General features: G+C 40.6%; 1 protein-coding gene and 1 long non-coding RNA gene across 2 annotated transcripts in view; one reads left to right on the top strand and one right to left on the bottom strand.

Annotated features, from left to right (window-relative positions):
- The window catches only part of LOC132988549 (uncharacterized), a 188,925-nt gene that overhangs the window by 144,385 nt on the left and 23,188 nt on the right, over positions 1-21,352 (bottom strand). The window lies entirely within an intron of this gene.
- wscd1b (WSC domain containing 1b) overlaps positions 1-21,352 on the top strand; it is a 30,237-nt gene that overhangs the window by 4,449 nt on the left and 4,436 nt on the right. Inside the window, exons 3-8 of the mRNA XM_061056000.1 lie at positions 8,863-8,977; positions 11,890-12,074; positions 17,493-17,614; positions 18,124-18,313; positions 20,008-20,172; positions 20,281-20,481. Coding sequence (XP_060911983.1) covers positions 8,863-8,977; positions 11,890-12,074; positions 17,493-17,614; positions 18,124-18,313; positions 20,008-20,172; positions 20,281-20,481 — 978 coding nt within the window. The remainder of the gene's footprint in view (positions 1-8,862; positions 8,978-11,889; positions 12,075-17,492; positions 17,615-18,123; positions 18,314-20,007; positions 20,173-20,280; positions 20,482-21,352) is intronic.

The raw sequence follows: 21,352 nt of genomic DNA, 5'->3' as shown, positions 1-21,352 counted from the left end.
CAGATTCAACTTTCAGATGCATATCCTCGCTTAAAATGTATTTTTGTGTTCAGATGTTTGTCAGTGTCTTCCACTTTCTCTAGACGTTTTCACATTTGCACTCCTGAAAATGTCTAGAGAATATCAGGGTGACTGCCTCTGACATCCTCCAGTTAATGGTTGTGCGCCAATTGCAATGAATAAAGGTCAGCCCCTTCCGCTCACTGGAGGTGAAATCTCCTGACTATAACCTGCTGTGTTCTCAAATCAGCCTGGGACTTTCTGCGGGAAAAAAAATACTCCGGATAAAGTCGTAGTGAAAAATTCAGCTGTTTGAAATGCAGCACACATGCAGCTCACCCCGAAAAACTTCAGGAGTTTTTCAGGAGTTTTGTTCAAGCACTAATTGTGTGAACGAAATATTTAGAAAAATTCACCACGAGCAGGTGGAAGGGAGATGAAGACAATTATATCCTGCGGCTGTTGAGCAACAAGCACCGTGCAATAACAAAGCAATTTGTAACTCAGAGTTCAGTTCAGGGGGAGGAGGGGCAGGGAACGTGTGGAGAAAGAAGGGGAAGGGGGAGCTTAGATGTGTCCAAAGAGAGCATTTGTTTTGCCTTCAAAGTTTTTTAGTAAGCCTTTAAGCTGATATAAAAGTTTTCTGTTCACAGCTTTTCTTCTAACAAACCTTTTCTTCCTTGTTTACAGTCAGTCCAGAACACTGACACCACATGGCTGTACAAAATATATAAAGCTACTGCAAACATTTTTCTGCTTAGCTTAGCATAAAGATTCAAATCCGAGTGAAGCAGCTAGCCTGCCTCTGTCTACAGTGACATCATCCCCATCACCCATTCTCATTAAGAAATAACCTGCATCTCTAAAACGCCATAACTCACACATGTATACAGTTTAAAACACGTGCCACAGTCAAACCCCTTTACTGAACATCCAAATGCCTGTTAAAGATTTACTAGTTCTCTAATAATATTACAATTTCATTATTTTTGTTTTTGACTGTTAAACAAAGACATTGAAAAAAAGAGGCCATCTCAGGCTCTTAGAAATCCTTATTTCCCAGAATTTCTGCATTTGTATGACTACAGGATTAATCAATCAAAACATCCATTTACCCTTTTAACCTTTGAGAACAGAGTCACTAATACCGAAGAGGATTAATGCTACTGAACAACATTTGTTCAAGTTTGAACTTCTTTTCTCAGAATTCTGTAACTCAAAACTTCAGCAGCCCTAATCCTTTTTCTCAGCACAGAGTTTGTTGTTTGAATAACACTTTTTAAAATCACATCCATAGTTGCTGAGGCCATCATTCTTCATGGGCTGCACGGCGGTGCAGGGGTTAACGCTGTTGCCTCACTTTCTCCTCGTGCATGTGTGGGTTCTCTCTGGGTACTCCAGCTTCCTCCCACAGTCCAAAGACATGCTCGTTAGGTTAACTGGTGACTCTTAATGACCCGTAGGTGTGAATGTGAGTGTGTCTCGTTGTCTGTCTCTACATGTCAGGGATGTGATTGACTGACGATCAGTCCTGGGTGTAACCCCGCCTCTCGCCCAATGACAGCTGGGATCAGGACCAGCCCCCTTGTGACCCCTAACAAGTAAAGCGGTATAGATAATGGATGAATGGATAGATAATTCTTCCTGCTGTGGAGAGCTAAGGCTGTCGTCTTTTATGTCATCACCGAAAATGTTCATTGAACCCATCTTCAGGTAACGTTACATATTGTTCAAAACCACACCCTTAGTAGTGGATGGTTTGCTTAATCCTGTTTTAATTGGTCTAAAAAATAAACATCTTCAGGCATAAATTAAAAGACTTAATGAAACAACACAACAAACAAAAGAATCCAATGCATTTCTGTCGACACTGCTCTCTAGATCTAGATCTTTCACAATTAAGAAAAGATGTTCAGCCTTCAAATAAAGTCTCAACGTGCTGAAAAGACATTTCATCATTGAGAATTTGTTTGGTTTAATAAGTCGGCAACACTTCATAAAAACACGTCTATTTTTGTAATTTATGAATCACTTTCATTACTTTAATCAGTTCTCCTGGCTTAGCGACCCACTGTCCTCAAAGCCTCGTTGTAGAGATCCTTGGAATATGAAGTATTTGAAAACCCTCCAAGAACTACTCGCATTGAGAAAAAAACAAAACAAAATGGACAATTTTCACAACAGAGTTCTAAGCTTTCATTAATAATTAAAGGGTATCATGTTATCAGTGTTACACAAATGTTTTTCTGAAGCGTTTTAAGACAACTTTCTTTCATTAGCAGAATAAAGGCAGAGACATGGAGCAGTCTAATTACTGGAAAGATGTTTTTTGTTTTACTCGCTGTGAGTCAAGTATAAACGATGAGGTGATGAATCAAGACAATCGTGAGGTGTTCAGCTAATCTTTGTACTCATAAAGCAGCTCTGAACCATCCAAAAACAATCTAGTTATTCAAATCTCACAGTTGAAGTCTCTGGACCTGATCCTGACACTCGTTAAACAGAGTTTAAAAAACATCTTATGATATGTAGACATCGACACAGAATCCATGATATATGTTTTTTAAAGAGGACATATTATCCCCCTTCTCCACCTTTTCAATCAGTCCCCTGTGGTCTAAATGAAACATCTGTGCTGTGCTTTGGTCAAAGTATAACATGAATCAAGCACCAGAGGAGGTTTGTGACCCTGTATAAACCAGCTCTCTCAGAACGCTCCGTTTTGGTGTGTGTGTCTCTTTAAATGCAATGACCCCCCCTGAGTTTTCCCCGTAGACATCACTCCTCTGTCGTGAGAATAAAGATGCCGGACCTGCACTAAAGTTTTGTTCTAGGCTGGGGGTGGAGTCCATGGGTGGAGATATCAGGGGAGGGGAGGGGATTTTATTACCAGAATCCCACTGTGACATCACAAGGAGAACAAATTTGAAACAGAGCATTTTTCTCTGTCTTGTAAGACTTATGCAGACCACAAACAAAGGACTGGATGGATTTATTTCACATTTTGTGGGTCAGTAGACACTCAGGTTACCCAAATATATGTTCAAAAACACTGTAGAAGTGGATTTTTCATAATATGTCCCCTTTAACCAAGACACTGTAATCTCTCACTGGTTGAATTACACCTTTGAAATATTACTGCACTATATTTCTTCTAACCCACAAAAGGCATTTTATTAAACCATTAGCACTATCTCTACTTTACTGTGCATGACTTATTTCCCTTTTGACTAAGCTGATAGATATTATAATATTTTTTGCAGGAATTAGGGCCCGACCGATATGGGATATGTTACTCAATTGAAATGCTATTTGACTAGCAAATAAATCTAGTAATATCTATATCTATGATGAAATTAGCCGATACCGACAGTCACTGGATATGCTCTTATTATCGGCTGCTGCAAAATGAAAGGCCTGCAGCCAATCACAAGCCAACTTCTCTCTGTAATCCCTGAAGTGGATCTGTAGTCTGTCATTCTGCCTTGACTTGCAGAACCATAGCAGTGACATCATAACAGTAGGTGGGACAGTTTACACATTCATTTACACTTTCAGACATTCATAAGAAACACTCCCTACTCAAACATTTTACAATAAAAGTGTGAGATGTGTAACGCTCTGTGTCTGCTGCTGCTGCTGCTGAAAGCATTGCACCTCGCAGCGATGAATCACAAATTCCTTGATATGAAAAGTTCACATCAGAAGTTTTAAACGCCTAGAGATACGCAGGGTGATCAAAAAGTCAGGAATATTTTTCAGAGACTGCAGAGTTAGAGCCACACTGTTGATACAACATGTTTGATTTATTGAACGTTGTGTTCATTCAGATAATTAGAAGTGAAGATGGTTGTTTTGAATGTCATGATGCAAACAAATACTGATACAGTCATCACCAGAACGAGAGGAATACAAAGGAGAAATCCTGACTGCATATTATCCAATATGCTCTTTTGTAAAGCGTCTCCAGATAACACTTGTTCTGAATTGGCGCTATACGAATAATGATTGATGATGATGATCTGTATTTTCTTCCTCTACTACTCCACACTCACAGACATAGTAGTGGTGAGTTAATTTCCCTCTGGGTGATGACTTCCTGCTTTAATAATTGTTGTTTTACCTTACTTTGGAGGTTGGTGATGCTGCACTCTGCTGAACAAATGTAATAACAAAGCTCAGGGCAGACTGAGTATTCTGTTCTTTTGTTAAGGTGCAGAAGCAATTAAGTATAAAAACATAATGATGTCATTACATGCAGGGATGCAGGGAATCGCACGTCTTTAAACTTAACTCTTACTTAAGTTTACCAGACTGGAAACCAGACACCAACTTGTGGTTGTGGAAAATATGGTTGCCAATATTAGTTGCACTATATCTTGATTAGTTAATACAATATACAATGTTACTAATCAGCTTATGATAAAAGAGTGAGTCAAATAATGTTCAAACCAAATTCTGAATATTAGATATGACCTGTACTGATATGGCACATTTCTAGTCTCTTGAGCAACACATACAAGAGAAAAAGAAAAATCATTAAATGAAATACTGTATGTAGAAAAGGTGTAATTTAACACACGGTGGGCAGCTATAGGGGGCGCCATCTTGGATAACGATTGCATACTGGGATTGCATGAACAAGTGGTTGACACCTATGTGAAAGTAAAGCCAAAATCTTGTTTCTAATTTCCTATAATGGCTACCTGGCAATCCTTGCTGTTCATCTCTTTTGAAAAATAATACTGAGAAACACAGATTATTTTTAGTAGAGTTGGGAATAATAATAATAATAATAACTTTATTTATATAGCACCTTTTAAAAACACAGGTTTACAAAGTGCTTTGACAAACAGCAAAAACAAGAACAAACTAAACCAAACACAGAAGAACATAAACAACAGCAAAAACAAACAAATGACAAATACTAAAAATAATTAAATACAATTCAACAGAAAATAACCCATAGTGCACAAATACAACAATACATTTTTAGTTCAGCTTAATTATGAGAGCACAATGAACAATTTGGTCTTTTGTTTATTTTTTTCCACATTTCTAAAATCTCCACTAAACACCTTATCTATACTGACACCATGCTCTCTTACATTGACACCCAGTCTGACACATATGTTGGATTAAAACAGTCAGCCCACCATGTCCTGACCCCCCTGTGCTGAGGTCTGGATGACTCACATCTGTGAGGATATTAAGACACCCAGCAGTGAGACTGTGAACCCTCCTCAGCCCACTTTAACAGACACACACGGCGCTCATGCTTCCTGCTGCTGCTGCTGCTCATGTCCTCGTTCTCGGCCGTCATGTCATTAGGTCCAGCGTCTCGTCCTGCGGGGAGGACCGGCTCAGCGCAGCCATCTGTCTTAGTGTTTAAGAAAGCGACTCAGTGTCAGGCCTAAGTGCACTCCTTTCTATCATGTCTGGGAATTCAAGCTGCTTCTCTCCATTAACCCTGAGCTGCAGCTGCCTGGGGCCTCTCCTTCACTTTGATTAAAGAAATGACCTGGCCTGATGGGTGGGCGAGCGGGGGGCAGGGGGGGGGCTCACCTTGATGACACCTCTTCAGATGCTCTCTGCTGCACACAGGTCGCTCTCTTCCTGCTTAAGGCTGCTGGTGTTCTCCTGATTTTTATTTTTTATTTTTCCCTCCTGAAGCTCAGTCGTTCGGTGACTCAGCTCCGCCCCCAACACAACCGGCTGGATGAGCTTCAGAGGACATCGCAGACTGATTGAATCATGAATTCGATCTGCTGATGCTCGGCCTTGCCAGAGATTTCACGCTCCATTGCTCGCTTCCATCTCGTCTGTGCACCTTGCTGTCACTTCTATTCAATCCTTGTCGCATGTGTACCCCTCCAACTTTTCTTTAATCCTCTTTGACCAGTTGGCATCAGTCTTAAGTTTTTAATGCTGGTAGTAAATATTAAAGAGCTCCAGATGAGTCCTCAGTGTCCTTGAACAATCCATAAATATCTCACTTGTGTTTGGGAAATTCACCAAACAGGCAACATTGAAAAATTACCTGCACAAACTCCAATGACTTTCATGAACCTGTTGCAAGGGCAAAGGTTTATTTTCAACAGTGGGGAGGACACAAAGTAGTAGTAGGAGTAGTAATTAGTAGTAGTCATTTATTTTGGTCAACATATACAGTTTTCCATTAAGAAATGCTAGAATGAAAAATACAAACATTTACAAAGGCATGTGCAGTCATGAAAAGATAAGAAGAACATTTTGACTGAAAAGGTGAAGGCTGAAACTTTAGCTTATTATACCTACCCTTGTTACAAATCTTATTGAAGTGCTTAGTGGGTTATATTTCAGGATTTTTTTGTAGATAAAAACCCTTTATGCTCCGCACTCTGGTGATTGTTTTTGCAATAACTAGGTGAAGCTGGTGGTGGGGAGGTTGCACAAGGACACCTCGGCAGTGCTCAGGAAGTGATCTGGCACCTCTCCAGCTACTGGACCAACTTCCATATTTGGTCCGCTCCGGGACTTGAACCGGCAACCCAACCCAAGTCCCTACAGACTGAGCTACTGCCGCCCGTCTTGATTTATGGGAAGGCATATACAACTTAAATGTTTGAAATGAAAGTTATAAATGCATGGTAGTCTCAATAGCAAAGTGTATCCTGGCCATTTAATCTCTGAATGGTTTCATTTCAACAAAACACAACATCCCACAATCCCTGACTGAGAGCCACAGCAGCGCCAACTCCAAAAGCCTCTCTCCTCCTGAACTCAGCATCTGGCTTTTAAGCATTAATTGCCCCTGGTTTTAGGCGATCAGTAGCTTCACCTGGGCAGAGCTGGAGACAACAGAAGTGGAGAAGAGACAAACAGCAGTAAATATAAATTGATGGAAACATTTCACTACCATCCCTTTTCTCCACCCTCGCCTGAATGCTTAGAAACATTAAAACTAAAAATATATCCCTCTCAGACCCGAGGGGACGAGATGTAAATGAAGCCTGCACACAAAAGAAGCGCATATGCTTCTTTTTTTTCCTCATACAGAGTGGTGTTTAAAAAAAGAAGAAGACTTTAATGTGTCAGCTGAGCAGAGTTTGATGCAGCGACGTGCCAAAGACGAGGATAACATCAAAGACTAAATTTGGGTGACATTTTCTATGGAGCCTTAATCTGGCCTGCACATCATAATAGTCTGTCGAGGTCTATTATGTGTTACATTCATCTTTAGACAAGGGCTGCTTTTTATTCAGAATAGGCTCGCTTTACTGCAGAAAAAAAAGAATAATCTGTATTGGATGATGAATTAGGCGCCATCATGTTATAAATTAGTTGGTTGAATAATGGCTCACGATGCAGTGCTGGTGTGTTTAATTACTGTGAGGAAGTGATGACGACCATGCTGCACTGGCACTGTGAGAGGTCTTTAACTGGGCCAGACCTCGGACTGAGGGGAGTCTGGTTTAAGTCCAAATCTTGTTAAAGAGGAGGGAGTCAACATCCATTTACAGCTAGCTGTGAGTGTGTGCATTGTGTGTCTGGTTTCTGAACAAAGTGCATCAGAAAGGTTTATGATTATTAGAGGACATGGTTCTCTCACAGCGAACTGTCGGCTTTAAAAAAACAGGAAACGAGCACCAAAAAAAGAAAACAGATGCGAGAAATCTAAGAATAAGACAACAGCATAGGAACATTTAACTAGTGAATGTTTTTTAAAAGTAAAATTACTTTGTTTTAAAAAATAAACGTGTTAACTCTTCAAATACAAAGATTTATTTTGGGCTTGTCATGCCTTTATTTAGAGATAGGACGATGGTTAGAGTCTGAAATCAGAGAGAGAGAATGACATGCAGGGAAGGAGCCACAGGTCAGATTTGAACCCGGGCCGCCCGCTATAGAGGACTAAGGCCTCGTCGGTACGTGGGGATGGTGCACTAACAGCTAGGCTACCGGCGCCCCACAAATAAAATATTTAAGAATTATTTTGTAATTTTATAGAAAATCCTCTTGAGTTATGGTTACATATCTTTATATCTACAGAGAAATAAAGACATTATGAATTCTGATGGGAATGTACATACTTGTCCTTAAAGTGACGTTAACACATTTTCTTGCAAATAGACGAACCACAGGAGAGACTGTTGATGTTTTTAAATTGTTTCAGTTACTCTGGGAATATTTGACAACTTAAAATATAGAATCTGTGCTAAGGTCTGGATGTTAGTGTGGGAAATATTCTGGTTGCCATTTGTAGTTTGTCTGAGTCCCAGTATTGACCAATCACGTATCAGGAGGCTTTGGTGTCTGCATGACAAACAGTTCTTATGAAGAACAAAAGCAGGAGGGAGGCTGAAACATCTCAAAGGGGTCAAATAAATTCAAAACAAAATTAATTTCACTGAATAATTAAAAATCAACTTATTACTTATGCATTGATATCATAGTGATTAATTAGTATAACTGCTCAAATGTTAGAAAATCTGTTCAACACCTCTTAGTTTTCTGTGAAAGATGGGTTAAAAAAAATTATTTGTTGGGATGCATGCATAGAAATAGAAAAGTTTTCAAGTAAAAAACACAGTTTCAGAGTAAAGTGATATCTTACAGCAAGGTAAAGGGGTGAAAACAATTAAAAAACATAGTGTACATTTTAATGACTAACATATGGCTGTTCCAAGGAGGGGCATCTGCTGAGTGATCCACTGGGAATTCAAAAGTGTCTAATAGGAATTCAAACATCCAAAAATCCCCTTAAATCTAACCGGAAAACGTAGACAACTTTTTAATCAACTCTTTACAATCAACACTTTTGAACAGTGAACACACATGTGGCCTCTAAAGTGATTTTTCTCTCTGGATTTTTTTTTACAGGAACCTACATGGGCTGCTTCCTGCACAACGCCACCGATCGAGCCCTGGGAGGAACGATGCTTTATGACCTGCGCAAAATGACCAGCTCTCTGTGTCAGGACACCTGCTCAGAAAGGTAATGTGTGAGCTTCAGGCTCCTGTGAAGGGGACCACAGAGGGCCCGCTGTTTGAGTAAACGCTTTGGATCTCAGGCTCCTCCATGAATGGTCTCCTGTGTCTGGAGCCACAGAGAGCCAGGTGGCTGGATGACAGTAAAAGATGAGGGTGTGAGGGGGGGGGGGGTGTGAGGAGCAGGACAGAAGGCTTGATGTGTCGCAGGAGGAGGAAGGAGGGAAGTGTGTGTGTGGTGTGTGTTAGAAAGCTTAATGAGCTGCAGGCAGCAATTGGCGAGTTAGTCAGAGGAGTGATATGTGATTTCTTGTGCAGCAGTGACATGATGTGAAATTCTGATTTTCTTCATAGTTTCTTCAACATATCATATGTAGTATCAAATTGGATTGCATGTCGCTAAAAGCAAGCACAATTATCTCTATACAGTATCCCACCATCCATCCATTATCTATACTGATTATCCCGTTCAGGGTCGCAGTTTGCTGGAGCCAATCCAAGCTATCGTTGGGTGAGAATGAACAAATCAGCAGTACAAAAAATGTAAAACAGCAACCAACCACCTAAGTCCAAGTAACAACAAAAAAGCACCTGAGGGAAAAGCAATAGATCTCTCACTCAAATAGAAACTTTCTGCCAGCTGCGGCTAACTTCAGCCAGAGGCTCGAATACCAGCTGTTCAAGCAGTCATCTTTGTTATCTTTAATGTTTGGTATCACAATGTCCTCCACCACTGATGTATGATACACTCACCTTCCTAAAGCAATCTCATTCTAAAGAGGTGCTGTTGTACTGAATATCAGCACGCTGTGATTCATTTATTTATAGAAGAAAATCACAGCAAGAATCTGGAACTTGACTTAATCTGAACTGTTGCCAAGCAACAAAAACGTTTTCCTGCACTCTTTCTTTATAAAATTATGTTTAATGGTATGTTTCTAATCGGTGAAATAAGAGTCAGGTGGTCATTGCGCTAGTGCCGCTCTATGAGAGGTTCCAGCTTAAATCAATCAGACAGAGACCTGTGGCTGTAATGTGAATAACAGCATTCAGAACACCTGAGGCACCGCGCAGTGATACCAAGAGGCAACCTCTGGTCCAATGTGGAATTGCACAATCCTGCAGTTCATCGAGTGTCCACTTGAGGCTGACTCCAGGAACACCGGGGGTCACATACACATGACAGCAGATATAAACATGTTTACAGCCTGGTACAAAAAACAAAAAACGTCTGATTAGTTATTGTCATCACTGGTACACACTGTACCCCGGGGGGGGGGGGTTCATTTTTTTAAAACGGCTCCGTTTTGATTTTGAAAACAATACATGTTATTCATAGCTAGACGCGTAGCTGACATGAGCCCCCTGCAGTAACAGATGGCTGACGTCACTCAGGTTTCATCCATTAATGTTTACAGTCTATGAGATACGACATACAGTCAAAAGTACGGTGGCTGACAAGGGAAGTCACACTACAAAAGCCCAAATGATTTTCATTAGGTACAACAAGTTGCAGATTCAGAAATGATTCAAATTTTAAAAACCATGCAGAAGTCCAAAAGATCCAACAGAGCCTTTTGTTATGTGTTCAGATAACAAGTTCAGTGCCATGACACCTGCAGTGTCTCCTGTCAATAATAAACTGTTCCACTGTGTGCCCCCTACAGGCCTGGAGCACGTCCATTGATATGGCTTAATCAGTGTTTTTCTTGTGCAGTTGTTTTCTGAGTTTGTGTGTTTTTTGTTTTAGCATCACTTCTGTATTTACAGAATGTTTGCTGTTGATGCAGTTGTATCGTCTTTTTGCAGAACACTTTTTCATTTACAGCACATTTCTGTTGACAAGTTTTTATTTTTTTACTTTTACATGTGTGATTGAATTTGCAGCCTGTTTGGTCTAATGAAAATAATTTGACGGTTGCAGCATTGTGGCCCTTATCGGCCCCTGTAGTAAGGTCCCAGTGTTATTGTTCTCATGGAAATGCCTCTTGTCCAATCAAACCACTTCTAGTATTTTATTAAATAGCCTGTCATGGTTTCTACTACAATCTGCTGAACACAGTATGTTAACATTACAGATCACATCATAAGAACCAGCCAATCAAACAGTCAATAAGCAGCAAAGTTCATCGTCACATAATATAATTGTTTCTAAATTAAGAACTAGGGGGGACAGGTTCAGGGGAGATCAGGGGGTCTCATCCCTTTTTCAGGGGAAGTTGAAAACCTCGGATTGGGTGAGTGAGAGCCAAATTTTCAAGAAAACAGGGAGCGGCAGGTGGAAGATTTCAAAGCAAGACTGAAGAAATGACCGCTTTGAATAATTCCCTGTCATATTCTCATGAAGTGTAGCTTCACAGAAACAGAGGAGCTGAGGACAGATGGAGGCAGTCAGAGAGAGATAGAGAGAGTGAGACGTTGCTCTCATCTTGAGCCCGTCAAGCTCCCACCCCCCCCCCCCCCCCCCCACACACACACAGAGAGCAACTGCACTCGTTACCTGAGCGAGCCAATTACTGCGATGAGTACAAGTAAAAAGTCAAGGCAATTTATGAGGAAGCTTCAAAGGACATATATGAAAAGGTCAATTTTGATGAGGACTGTGTCTGTCCTGAGGAGGGGGGGTAAAGAGGGGGGATGAGTCACAACAGCCTTGATATGTAAAGTATGGATCAGAGGTGACTCTGGTTTAGGCGAGAGAGAGACTAGCAGTGAGACAGCAGCAGGAGGAAGACAGAATCCAAACAGCACAGCAGACAGAGTTTAAAGCTGCACTTTGACTTCAATGCTAAGTTTGAAATGTTAACTTCTGTCCTGCGGAAGGGTTTAGCCCGGGGGTAATGGTTACAGGGAATCAGACCCCCTCAGCCTTGGCAATAACCGTGTGTCCTTCTGTGTGTGTGTGTTTGTTTTTTTTAGTGGGTACCAGTTTGCAGGTCTGGAGTATGGAGCTGAATGCCACTGCGGGAACCGGATCAGCAGCCCTCGGGCTCCCGAGGAGGATTGTAGTCTGGTGTGTCGGGGGGAGAGGGGGTCTCCCTGTGGCGGTGTGGGCCGACTCTCGGTCTATAAAGTGGAGGAGCAGCTGCCCGGGCACAGAAAGTGTGAGTCGACTCCCCTGAGGGGGGGAACACAGGACTGAGTGCTTTTTATTCTCTGCATGGCGCCGCTCAGCGGGGGGGCGGCAGACAAGAGTGAAGATACGACTGAACTTTTTAACTGAGACTCTCTAAAAGAACATATAAATAAATAACAAGATCAGTGGAGAAATCTTAAAAGATAACAGCTCAAAGAATAACAACGATGCAGTCACAGATTGCAAACAGTCAAAACACTGATATCAGTAATTATGACAGAATTATTATGACCCTCTACTCAAATGACTGAGGAGGCGTGTTGCTGATCAGATTTACAAATAAATTCCAAACTTAAACTGAAAAATCTAGACCAATGAAAAAAACCTGCTGGCAAACTTTTTTTTTTTACCTTTTTTGTTTTTTATAATTATTTTTATTACTTTCATGCTTTCCATCAGTCATACTTACACGTCTTTATCAACCAAAATAATACCATAACATTTAACTTAGTTTACATTTATATCCCAAGACACAACAGAGAAAACACATCAAATAAAACAAAAAATATGTATATCATTAAATAAATATAGAAACATGTACATTAATGTCCCATTACCACTTTTTATTGTGTGGTCTAAATTATTGTTTCCAAAATCTCTATAAACTTGAACATAAAATCTCACTACCAACCATGAGCAGTCCCTAACGGGCTGTTCAGATAGGACAGGGTGTATGCTGCGTTCACCGCGGAGCAGAAGAGGAGCCAAACGAGCAAAAAGCATCGGCACACGTTGCTAGGTGACTGAAACAATAGTCGGGGGAAATAGCTACTTTATGGATGCACAGTATGTTTGTACCTGTCTACTATTAAGTAGAAAGCTCTGATCTTTCTTCTGCTGATGAGGAGGAGGAGACGAGCAGCAGAAGGAGAGGGTGTGTGTTTATGAAATCCTCGGGGCACGTCAGGACTTGAGAGAGTTTAGGCTCGTTCAGGAGCTGCAGCTCTATAACCAACACTGCACAACGACACACATTTCTGCTGCTGTTTGTAACACACCTGGTGCGTCTAAACTGGTGGACATTTCTTTTCAAACTAGATATTTTTCTCTCGGTAGACGAGAGCTCAGTTAAGTGGGACACAGTTTGTTGTGATCCGATCTTCCCTCCTATTGGACGTCCAATACCTGATTCCTTTTCTTTACATATTCTAGGATCTAAAGGACAAATATTTAGAATTGTTTGGGATTGCTTTGGTGGAAATGTTCAGCTGGCAACTACAAAACAGTAAGACAGCAGTAAATAGTGTGATATAAATTTCAGGATTAGTCCATAAAATACATGACATAAAGGTGCTTGTTTTTGCCAATGACAGTTTCCAATCATCTAAACTATCACAATGTGGATTTCTAAAGAGACACCTTCTTTTTACCTGAAACATTCATCAGCACATTAGTCTCCTCAAAGCCACTAGACTCTATTGAAAAGAAACAACAATGTACCTTAAAAACACGGAGCAGCTGGGCTCCCCCTGCCTCCATCAGTTTGATTTACTGTGTGACCTTGGTGCTAGCTTGGATCCAATGACACGATAACACAAACAAACCTGGTGATCCGGGTAACAATAAACCAGCAACACTTGAGTTCTACGAGGTAAAACGATGTTTTTTGTAAATGCAGTCTGGTGCTTTTGAAGAGTTTCAGTGCTGCTAATGGCTGTTTGTGGCCAATAAACAAATGGATTTGATCTCAACAGAAAGGTCAACCTCTGTAGGGATACCGTCTGTTATGTTGAATGACAGTTTTCATAACCATCAACCATCGAGGTGCCGCAGCATCAAGTGTTAACTAATCTGCGGTTGAAAATAGTCCCAAACAAATGAACTGTCTTGTTCCTACCCCTACTTGTATCAAATACAGCCTCAGAGGGTTTCTTAAAGATTCAACAAAATATGATGGAATCCATATTCTTCAAGCTAAAGGCCACAGAAGAAGAAAGTCACCAGCACGATTATTTAACCCTTTGTCTTTTCAAAAAAATTTGAGTTTAGAAACAATAAAAATAAATAAATAACATACAGTAAGGTGCAGAGCAGTACAAATAAACAGAATCCTGTGGCAGTAATAGTAATGGCTGATGTAGATTTAACTTTTTTTAAAGGTTTTTTTTAAGCTTTACTGAACTTCACTGCACGATTTATTTTGTTGCAAGAAATATTCTAATACAAAAATGTTCATAAAACGTTTTTGTTGTTGTTAAAGAGGTTCAAGTCACATTGTCTGCCTAAGTGAGCTTTGTTTTTTTTTAGTCCCATTTCATGATTAGTGCTGATTATATGTCACATTCACATGATGTCTTCAGGCAGCAACTGTGGAGCTACAGAGTTATGTGGTTTGGGTTTATGTATCCGGGTTTATCACAGGAAACCAAATGTCTCTCAACTGGAAGGTCGGGGGTTCGATCCCCAACTCCTGCAGCAAAATGTCTGATGTGTCCTTTGGCAAGACACCCTGAATTACCTCCCGCTGCTTCGTTGGCAGCGTATGCATGTGTATGAATGGATTAGTTACTTCTGATGGACACTTTACATCCTCCTCCATCAGTGTGTGAATGTGTAGGTGTGACCTGTGGTGTAAAAGTGCTTTGAGTAGTCAGAAGACTAGAAAAGTGCTATACAGGTTCAATTCCATTTACCGATCGATCAATCAATCAATCATTATTTGTATAGCGCCAATTCATACCAAATGTTATCTTGAGATGCTTTACACAAAGCAGTTAAAAGAGCTTACTCATTGTTATGTTACAAAATAAAAATGTGATAGGGGGAGATGGGATAATATGCAGGAAGGATTTCTCCTTTGTATTCCTCTTGTCCTGTTGTCCACTCTTTCTTGTGGTGGAGTTCTGAGCAGGCGGTGCATGAATGAGGACGGGGGTGGTTGTGGGGATGACACAGACCGATGGTGGAGGCTGGATGTGAGGGCCGTCGGGTGGTAGTAGTGCTCGATCTCCTCGCTGTAGGTTGGGTTAACTCGTCGACTAGAGAGGCCGACTTCTGCTGCCAGGACAAATCCTCCTGCTTTACCTTCTCCTGCATTAGGCTGGTCACATAAAACTATAGAAGCACCAACATTACTGTTCATTTCATCTAAAAGAAAAAGAAATACACGGAACATGTATGCTGTGACTGCACAGTTAGATATTCTTATGCTGGTCTTTATAGATTCAAAAACTTCATTAAAAAGCAGCAAAATGGAAATATTTTTTATTCATGCACATCTCTTATTTTCTGTTCTTTAGAGGAATGCATCTCTGTTCTGATACAGAAACTGTTGAACATTATGGACAATAACATGCATCCCTTACACAATCTCGTGTGTGAACAAAAGAGTGTTTTTAGTGGGAGGCAAGGACAAAGGACAGATTTAAAAATACTTTTTTACCTACTGCAATTGCACTTTATAACGACTCCCCTTTAAGTAAGGACAGAAGACATTTCAACTTTTAAACTTTAGCCTGAGTTGCATATATCATATATCATATATCAAACTGTATTGTGGGCTCATGTTTTTTTGTCTGGGTGGGATATGTATGTATATATGTGTTGTGTTGTGTTGTGTGTTTGTATGTATGTATATATGTGTTGTGTGTTTGTATGTATGTATATATGTGTTGTGTGTTTGTATGTATATATGTGTTGTGTTGTGTTGTGTGTTTGTATGTATGTATATATGTGTTGTGTTGTGTGTTTGTATGTATGTATATATGTGTTGTGTGTTTGTATGTATGTATATATGTGTTGTGTTGTGTGTTTGTATGTATATATGTGTTGTGTTGTGTGTTTGTATGTATATATGTGTTGTGTTGTGTTGTGTGTTTGTATATATATATGTGTTGTGTTGTGTGTTTGTATGTATATATGTGTTGTGTTGTGTTGTGTGTTTGTATATATGTGTTGTGTTGTGTTGTGTGTTTGTATGTATATATGTGTTGTGTGTTTGTATGTATATATGTGTTGTGTTGTGTGTTTGTATGTATATATGTGTTGTGTTGTGTGTTTGTATATATATATGTGTTGTGTTGTGTTGTGTGTTTGTATGTATGCTGGCTGCTGGAACACCTAAATTTCCCTGCTGGGATGAATAAATTATATCTTATCTTTATCTTATCTTTTCAAGGTCACATACATATTATATAAGGAGTTTATTTCATATATAGTATTAATATTCATGATCAGTCTCTTCAGTGTCTCTGGAGATTTGCAGCTGAATGTTGAATACATTACTCACCAGGATACAGTTAAGTAAGGGAATGTAAACCCTTATCTTTTTTTTCACTTTTTATTTTAGATTCTGATGATTGAGATGAAGCCAAAAGCCTCTCTCATATGATGTTATCCAAACACAGTGCCAAGACACGTGGAGGCAACATTTAACATTAAACAGACACACTGCCTTCACAGACCAAGACATTTTTATCTCTTTGTTGCTTTCAGAAATTGTATCCTAAATTCTAAATGGGGATTGAAAGGTAGACAAATTAAGGAATAAATAAAGAACTGTTAAATACTTTAATTTTCAGACCACCACAATAATCTTTCAAACAAATAAGGTGTTTTTAGTCATTTTTTTGCACATTTTGTTTGTGTACCTGTCAGGTAATGTGGACATTATGTGCAAAAAAAGGCATTTTGGGCCTGTACTTAGAGAGAGCCCTTTTCTTTGTGTTTCTTTTTATTGATTATTATGAAATTATTTACAATGAAACATTTTTACCAGAGGTATTCTGTTTGTCTTCATAGTGTGTCAACAACAGTAGACAGATAAAGCACTCCTGCAGTATAGCCTGGGACAAACAGTATTTGGCATCAAGATAACGATATATATTTGCCTTTAAATAGTTCATTTTAAGGTCACGTATTATTCAAAATACACTTCACCGTGTTTTCCTAACACCAACATGTGTCCAGCCTGTCGATAAACCCCCAAATTATGAAAAAAGTCCATCCTCTCCGTCTTTTGCCTGCTCCACTTTTCAGAAAATGTGTGCTCAAACAGGCAGTTTGGAGATTTTCCCTTCATGACATCACAAAGGGCAGTAACCCCTCCCCCAGGTGGGTGACACTCCCACAGCTAGGTGTTTGTTCTGCCCTCTGAGTCTGCCTTCTCACCGTAAACAATAGGACATGGAACGAGAACCCACCCAAACCCTTCCAGGTGGGCGTGGTCAAAGAGCTCACTTGCATTTAAAGGCACAGACACAGAAACGGCCTGTTCTGAGCAGGGCTGAAATAGAGGGGTTTAATATGTATGATCAAATACAGGATCAGAGTGGATTTAGAACAAGAAACTTCACACACATGTTTTGGGGATTTCTGAGACGTATTTAAACGTGTTAAAAAACAGTTTAATATGTGACCTTTAAATAATTTGTGTATTTCTCTCCAGTCAGAAATGTTCACTATCGAGGTTGCTTCAAGCTGCCGAAGAACACCCTCACCACCTTCCCTATCTACTCGTCTCAGCCCAACCTGACCATCCAGGCCTGCATCGAGACCTGCACAGACAAGGTTTGAAGCAGTCCCTCTAAAGTCACACACCTGATCATCATTGCACTCCTCAGGACTCTCTTTAGAGTGTCGCTGGAGGCTCAGAGAGCTGCGGTCTCCACCCTCAGGAGATCACATGTGGGAGCATGGAGCTGCTTTGATTCTCTGAATATTTAAGGTTTAATGTGGTGCTAACGAGAATGAGATAATGTGAGTCCCTCACTGACATCTTACTGATGCAGCTGTGTCTCATTGAAAAACAGAAATGGAAATATTGCACATCATTTGGCGGTGACTGCATTGTGAATATATTTCAGCCGTGTGTGATTATGCAGAATATTTTTAAAAATCACTGCAGTGTCTGTCCTTCTGCTCTGACTGAGGATTTTGACCTTGAATTATAAAAATTTAAATAGATATGTGATGCAGACCATCCTGCTGATCTGATTCAACACATCACCCTTGGGTGAAATAGGTCTTCAAATAAGATTGAGAAAAAGCTGAAGAACATTTGTGTTTCTGGTTTGCAGGAGCTCCCGCTGGCTGTGTTCATGAAGCCCCGTTGTTTCTGTACGTGGACGTCGTCTCTGTTCAGCCTCAGCCAGCAGTCTGACAGCCAGCAGTGTGCAGGAAACACTGCTGTGAACTACACCAGCGTCTCCACACCAGCAGCCCCCACTGAGCACGACTACTACCAGGTGTACCACACACCTGTGCTGGGTGAGAATTCACTGCTACAGATGCAAACTCTGTGGCAGTCATGAAATCTGTTTTAAAGCTCCAATCACATTAAAACAAAAGCTGAATATAAGAAGCGGACGCAGCCTCGCAGTTTAGCATTAGCCAATGCAGAAGTGCCTGAATCCCGCATGTTATCTGATGACCAGCAGGGGGCGACTCGACTCTAGTTGCAATAGTCGTACTGTACAAAAACATCTAAAAAACAAATATAGTCTTGGTCCGTAGCTGCAAGTCTTCCTCTTTACAGCATGATGTTCATTCTGTAAATGATGGTCTCATTTTAAATAGAATAGACCATAAAGTTGCCTCTTCTAGCACCGTCCCTGAGTGGGTGGGGCGTCTGTCTTCCCCCCATGTAGTGGCAGGGCTAACACACAGAGAGGGAGGGGTTTACGCAAAAAAAAAAACTGTTTCAAACATGTTTGAGACTCTGAGCATTGAAGAAGTCTCTGTCTTGTCTGTGTGAGTACAGAGATAAAAACAACAAACCTAGAGGAAGTTTGACACTCTTTTTTTGATATCTACTATATTAATGTTTAGAATGTAGCACATTGTACCTTTAAGTCTTATAGAATAATAAATAGAAAGCCTTAGGCCCTGTGTCAACCTAGTGTTCTTACTGAGCGCCAGAGTCTTTTTTCAACTGTTTTCAATGAGGAGAAAGCTCCAAACGCTCAAGTTGAAAAACTTTTCAGAAAGTCACCGTTGACGTCACCGACGCTATTTTCCAAATGTCTGATATTCCATCTAGTTTTGCTGCCTATGGATCTTGTCTTGTACCCTCATCCTGTTTGCTCCGTGTCTGATCGGGGTACTAAACAATCTATAATTAAAAATATTCAGTAAAAGCTAAGAGATCAGTGTCGGTCATACAGCGGCCTTTGTCAACAGACTGTTGTCATGGAGACAGGGATGAACGTGCTGCAATTTTCTGCAAGCGTTCCCGAGCGCCCAGCCAGCGCTTTTCTGTCTGGAAAAAACACTAGGTGGACACAGGGCGCTAGTGTCAGCAATGTACAATGTAGTTTAAAATATCTTCACCTTTCAGACATCCTAAGTTACAAAGCATTCATTCAAGTTAAAAGCACAACGTGTACTTCAAAATGGTAATGTTGTGATGTTTGTTGTAAAATTGTGCGTATCTTGCACCAGAAAAATATGTTACACTAGCCATGAATATATTTTGCATTTGTGAATTGTGATTAAATGATTTTGAACTTCAAACCTCTACTAGAGCAGGGTGTTGCAACAAAGTCTGTTTCCAATTTGTTTACATCTGCTTCTCTGTGCGGTTGCGTGAGCTGATACATCGCTGCCCCTGGCACACAATGATCTTGTAATGTGTTCATGTTTGAGACGAGGAAAAAAAGCGTGATGCAACCAGATTTTTAAAAAATGTTTGGGATTTAAAATCTCCTGTAGTCTGAGCCCAGCCTTTATACATGATGGAGGAGGAAATTGCTCTCAAAAGCGTTTTGTTATTCCCAAACTTACACCCGACCCAAATTCTCACATTTCATTCTTCTGCAAGTTTCATCACATGTGACTTATTCTCAGTTTCCTTTTGTTCTGAAAGTGAATCCATTGCTTGCTCCCTCTATACATATTCTCTGATTTCATCTGATGCATTTGTCTTTCATTAATAACTGACAACATGTCCTCTGTGCTCGTAGACTCCAGGTGCAAAGAGCGGATGTTTCTCCCTCAGCGGTCCAGCTCCCTCGTGGCTCTGTCTAGTTTTCCTGGTGCAGGGAACACCTGGGTACGGCACCTGATCGAGCTCGTGACCGGCTACTATACTGGCAGCTTCTACTTCGATGGCACACTGTACAACAGAGGTGGGGGGGGCGCCTTATGTTTTATTTTTTAAAGCATGCTTTTTTCATGCTTTTTGAATATCCTCCTCATAACTGGACTTTTATTCCTTCATTTATTTGTTGTTTCAGGTTTCAAAGGAGAAAAGGATTACTGGAAGAGCGGCCGCAGCATCTGTGTGAAGACTCACGAGAGCGGTCAGAAGGAGATCGAGATGTTTGATTCCGCCATCCTGCTGATACGTAACCCGTACCGCTCCCTCATGGCCGAATTCAACCGCAAGTGCGCCGGACATTTAGGACACGCCACCGACTCGCAGTGGAAGAGCAAAGGTAATGCAGTCTTATACACAGTAAAGATTTAATGGTGTTGTTATGTAGGTCTCTGCTGGAGGCTCCTGTAGTTACTGCTGCATGATGTCTTGCTGATGTTATCGCAGCTGAGCAGAGGGCCTGCTGTTACTGTGAGTGCATCAGTAAACAGTTTCATATTGAACTCTGCACTCAGCTTTTATACCAGAGGTCAGGAACTTACAGCACATGTGCCCTATGAAAGCTTTTCTATTGAGATGTTAACAGACTGTATTTTTCATTATGAACAAGAAAAGAGAAGCGTCCTATTAGTTCATTCACTGACTCCTACACAGACGGGATGCAGCATGTGTAAAGGTGTCAGTTCAGCCATTTATAAATGCATCTTCTGAAATCCTCCCTGAAGCAGAGAGATAGTCGTGCTTTTATATGTCAAGGTTATGATATTGTTGACACCTCAAGTGTACAATAAAAATGAAGTGAACTGGTTGGGCTATAAACCGTAGAGAAAAGACGACCTGGCATGGGGCTGCTTTAGGAAGTTGCTTTTTCCTAAATGATACCTTAAAAGCTTACTATGCGACTTTGAGAGCAGATTTTCAGATCAAAACAAATGTTCTCTACACACACACCTTCTTACATCCCTCAGCTCCCCCCTCCCCTCCTGTCTCCACACGTCCCCCGCCCCTCTCCTCCCGTCCTGATTCATTTTCTTCTGGTTTCTGTGAGACAGTGAGAGCAGCAGACGAGTGCCAATAAACAACTGAGGACAAGATTAATTGATCAATATCAAGTAACGATATGCATCTCAAAGTTTGATTCAGTTGTTATCTGTTTGTCTTTTTAGACCAAAGATTATCTCGTCCTCATTTTGGATAGTCTGTTGGTTCTC

The sequence above is a fragment of the Labrus mixtus genome, chromosome 14 (assembly GCF_963584025.1).
Source record: "Labrus mixtus chromosome 14, fLabMix1.1, whole genome shotgun sequence".
Classification (NCBI taxonomy): domain Eukaryota; kingdom Metazoa; phylum Chordata; class Actinopteri; order Labriformes; family Labridae; genus Labrus; species Labrus mixtus.
This window is presented reverse-complemented; position numbering and strand designations above follow the sequence as displayed.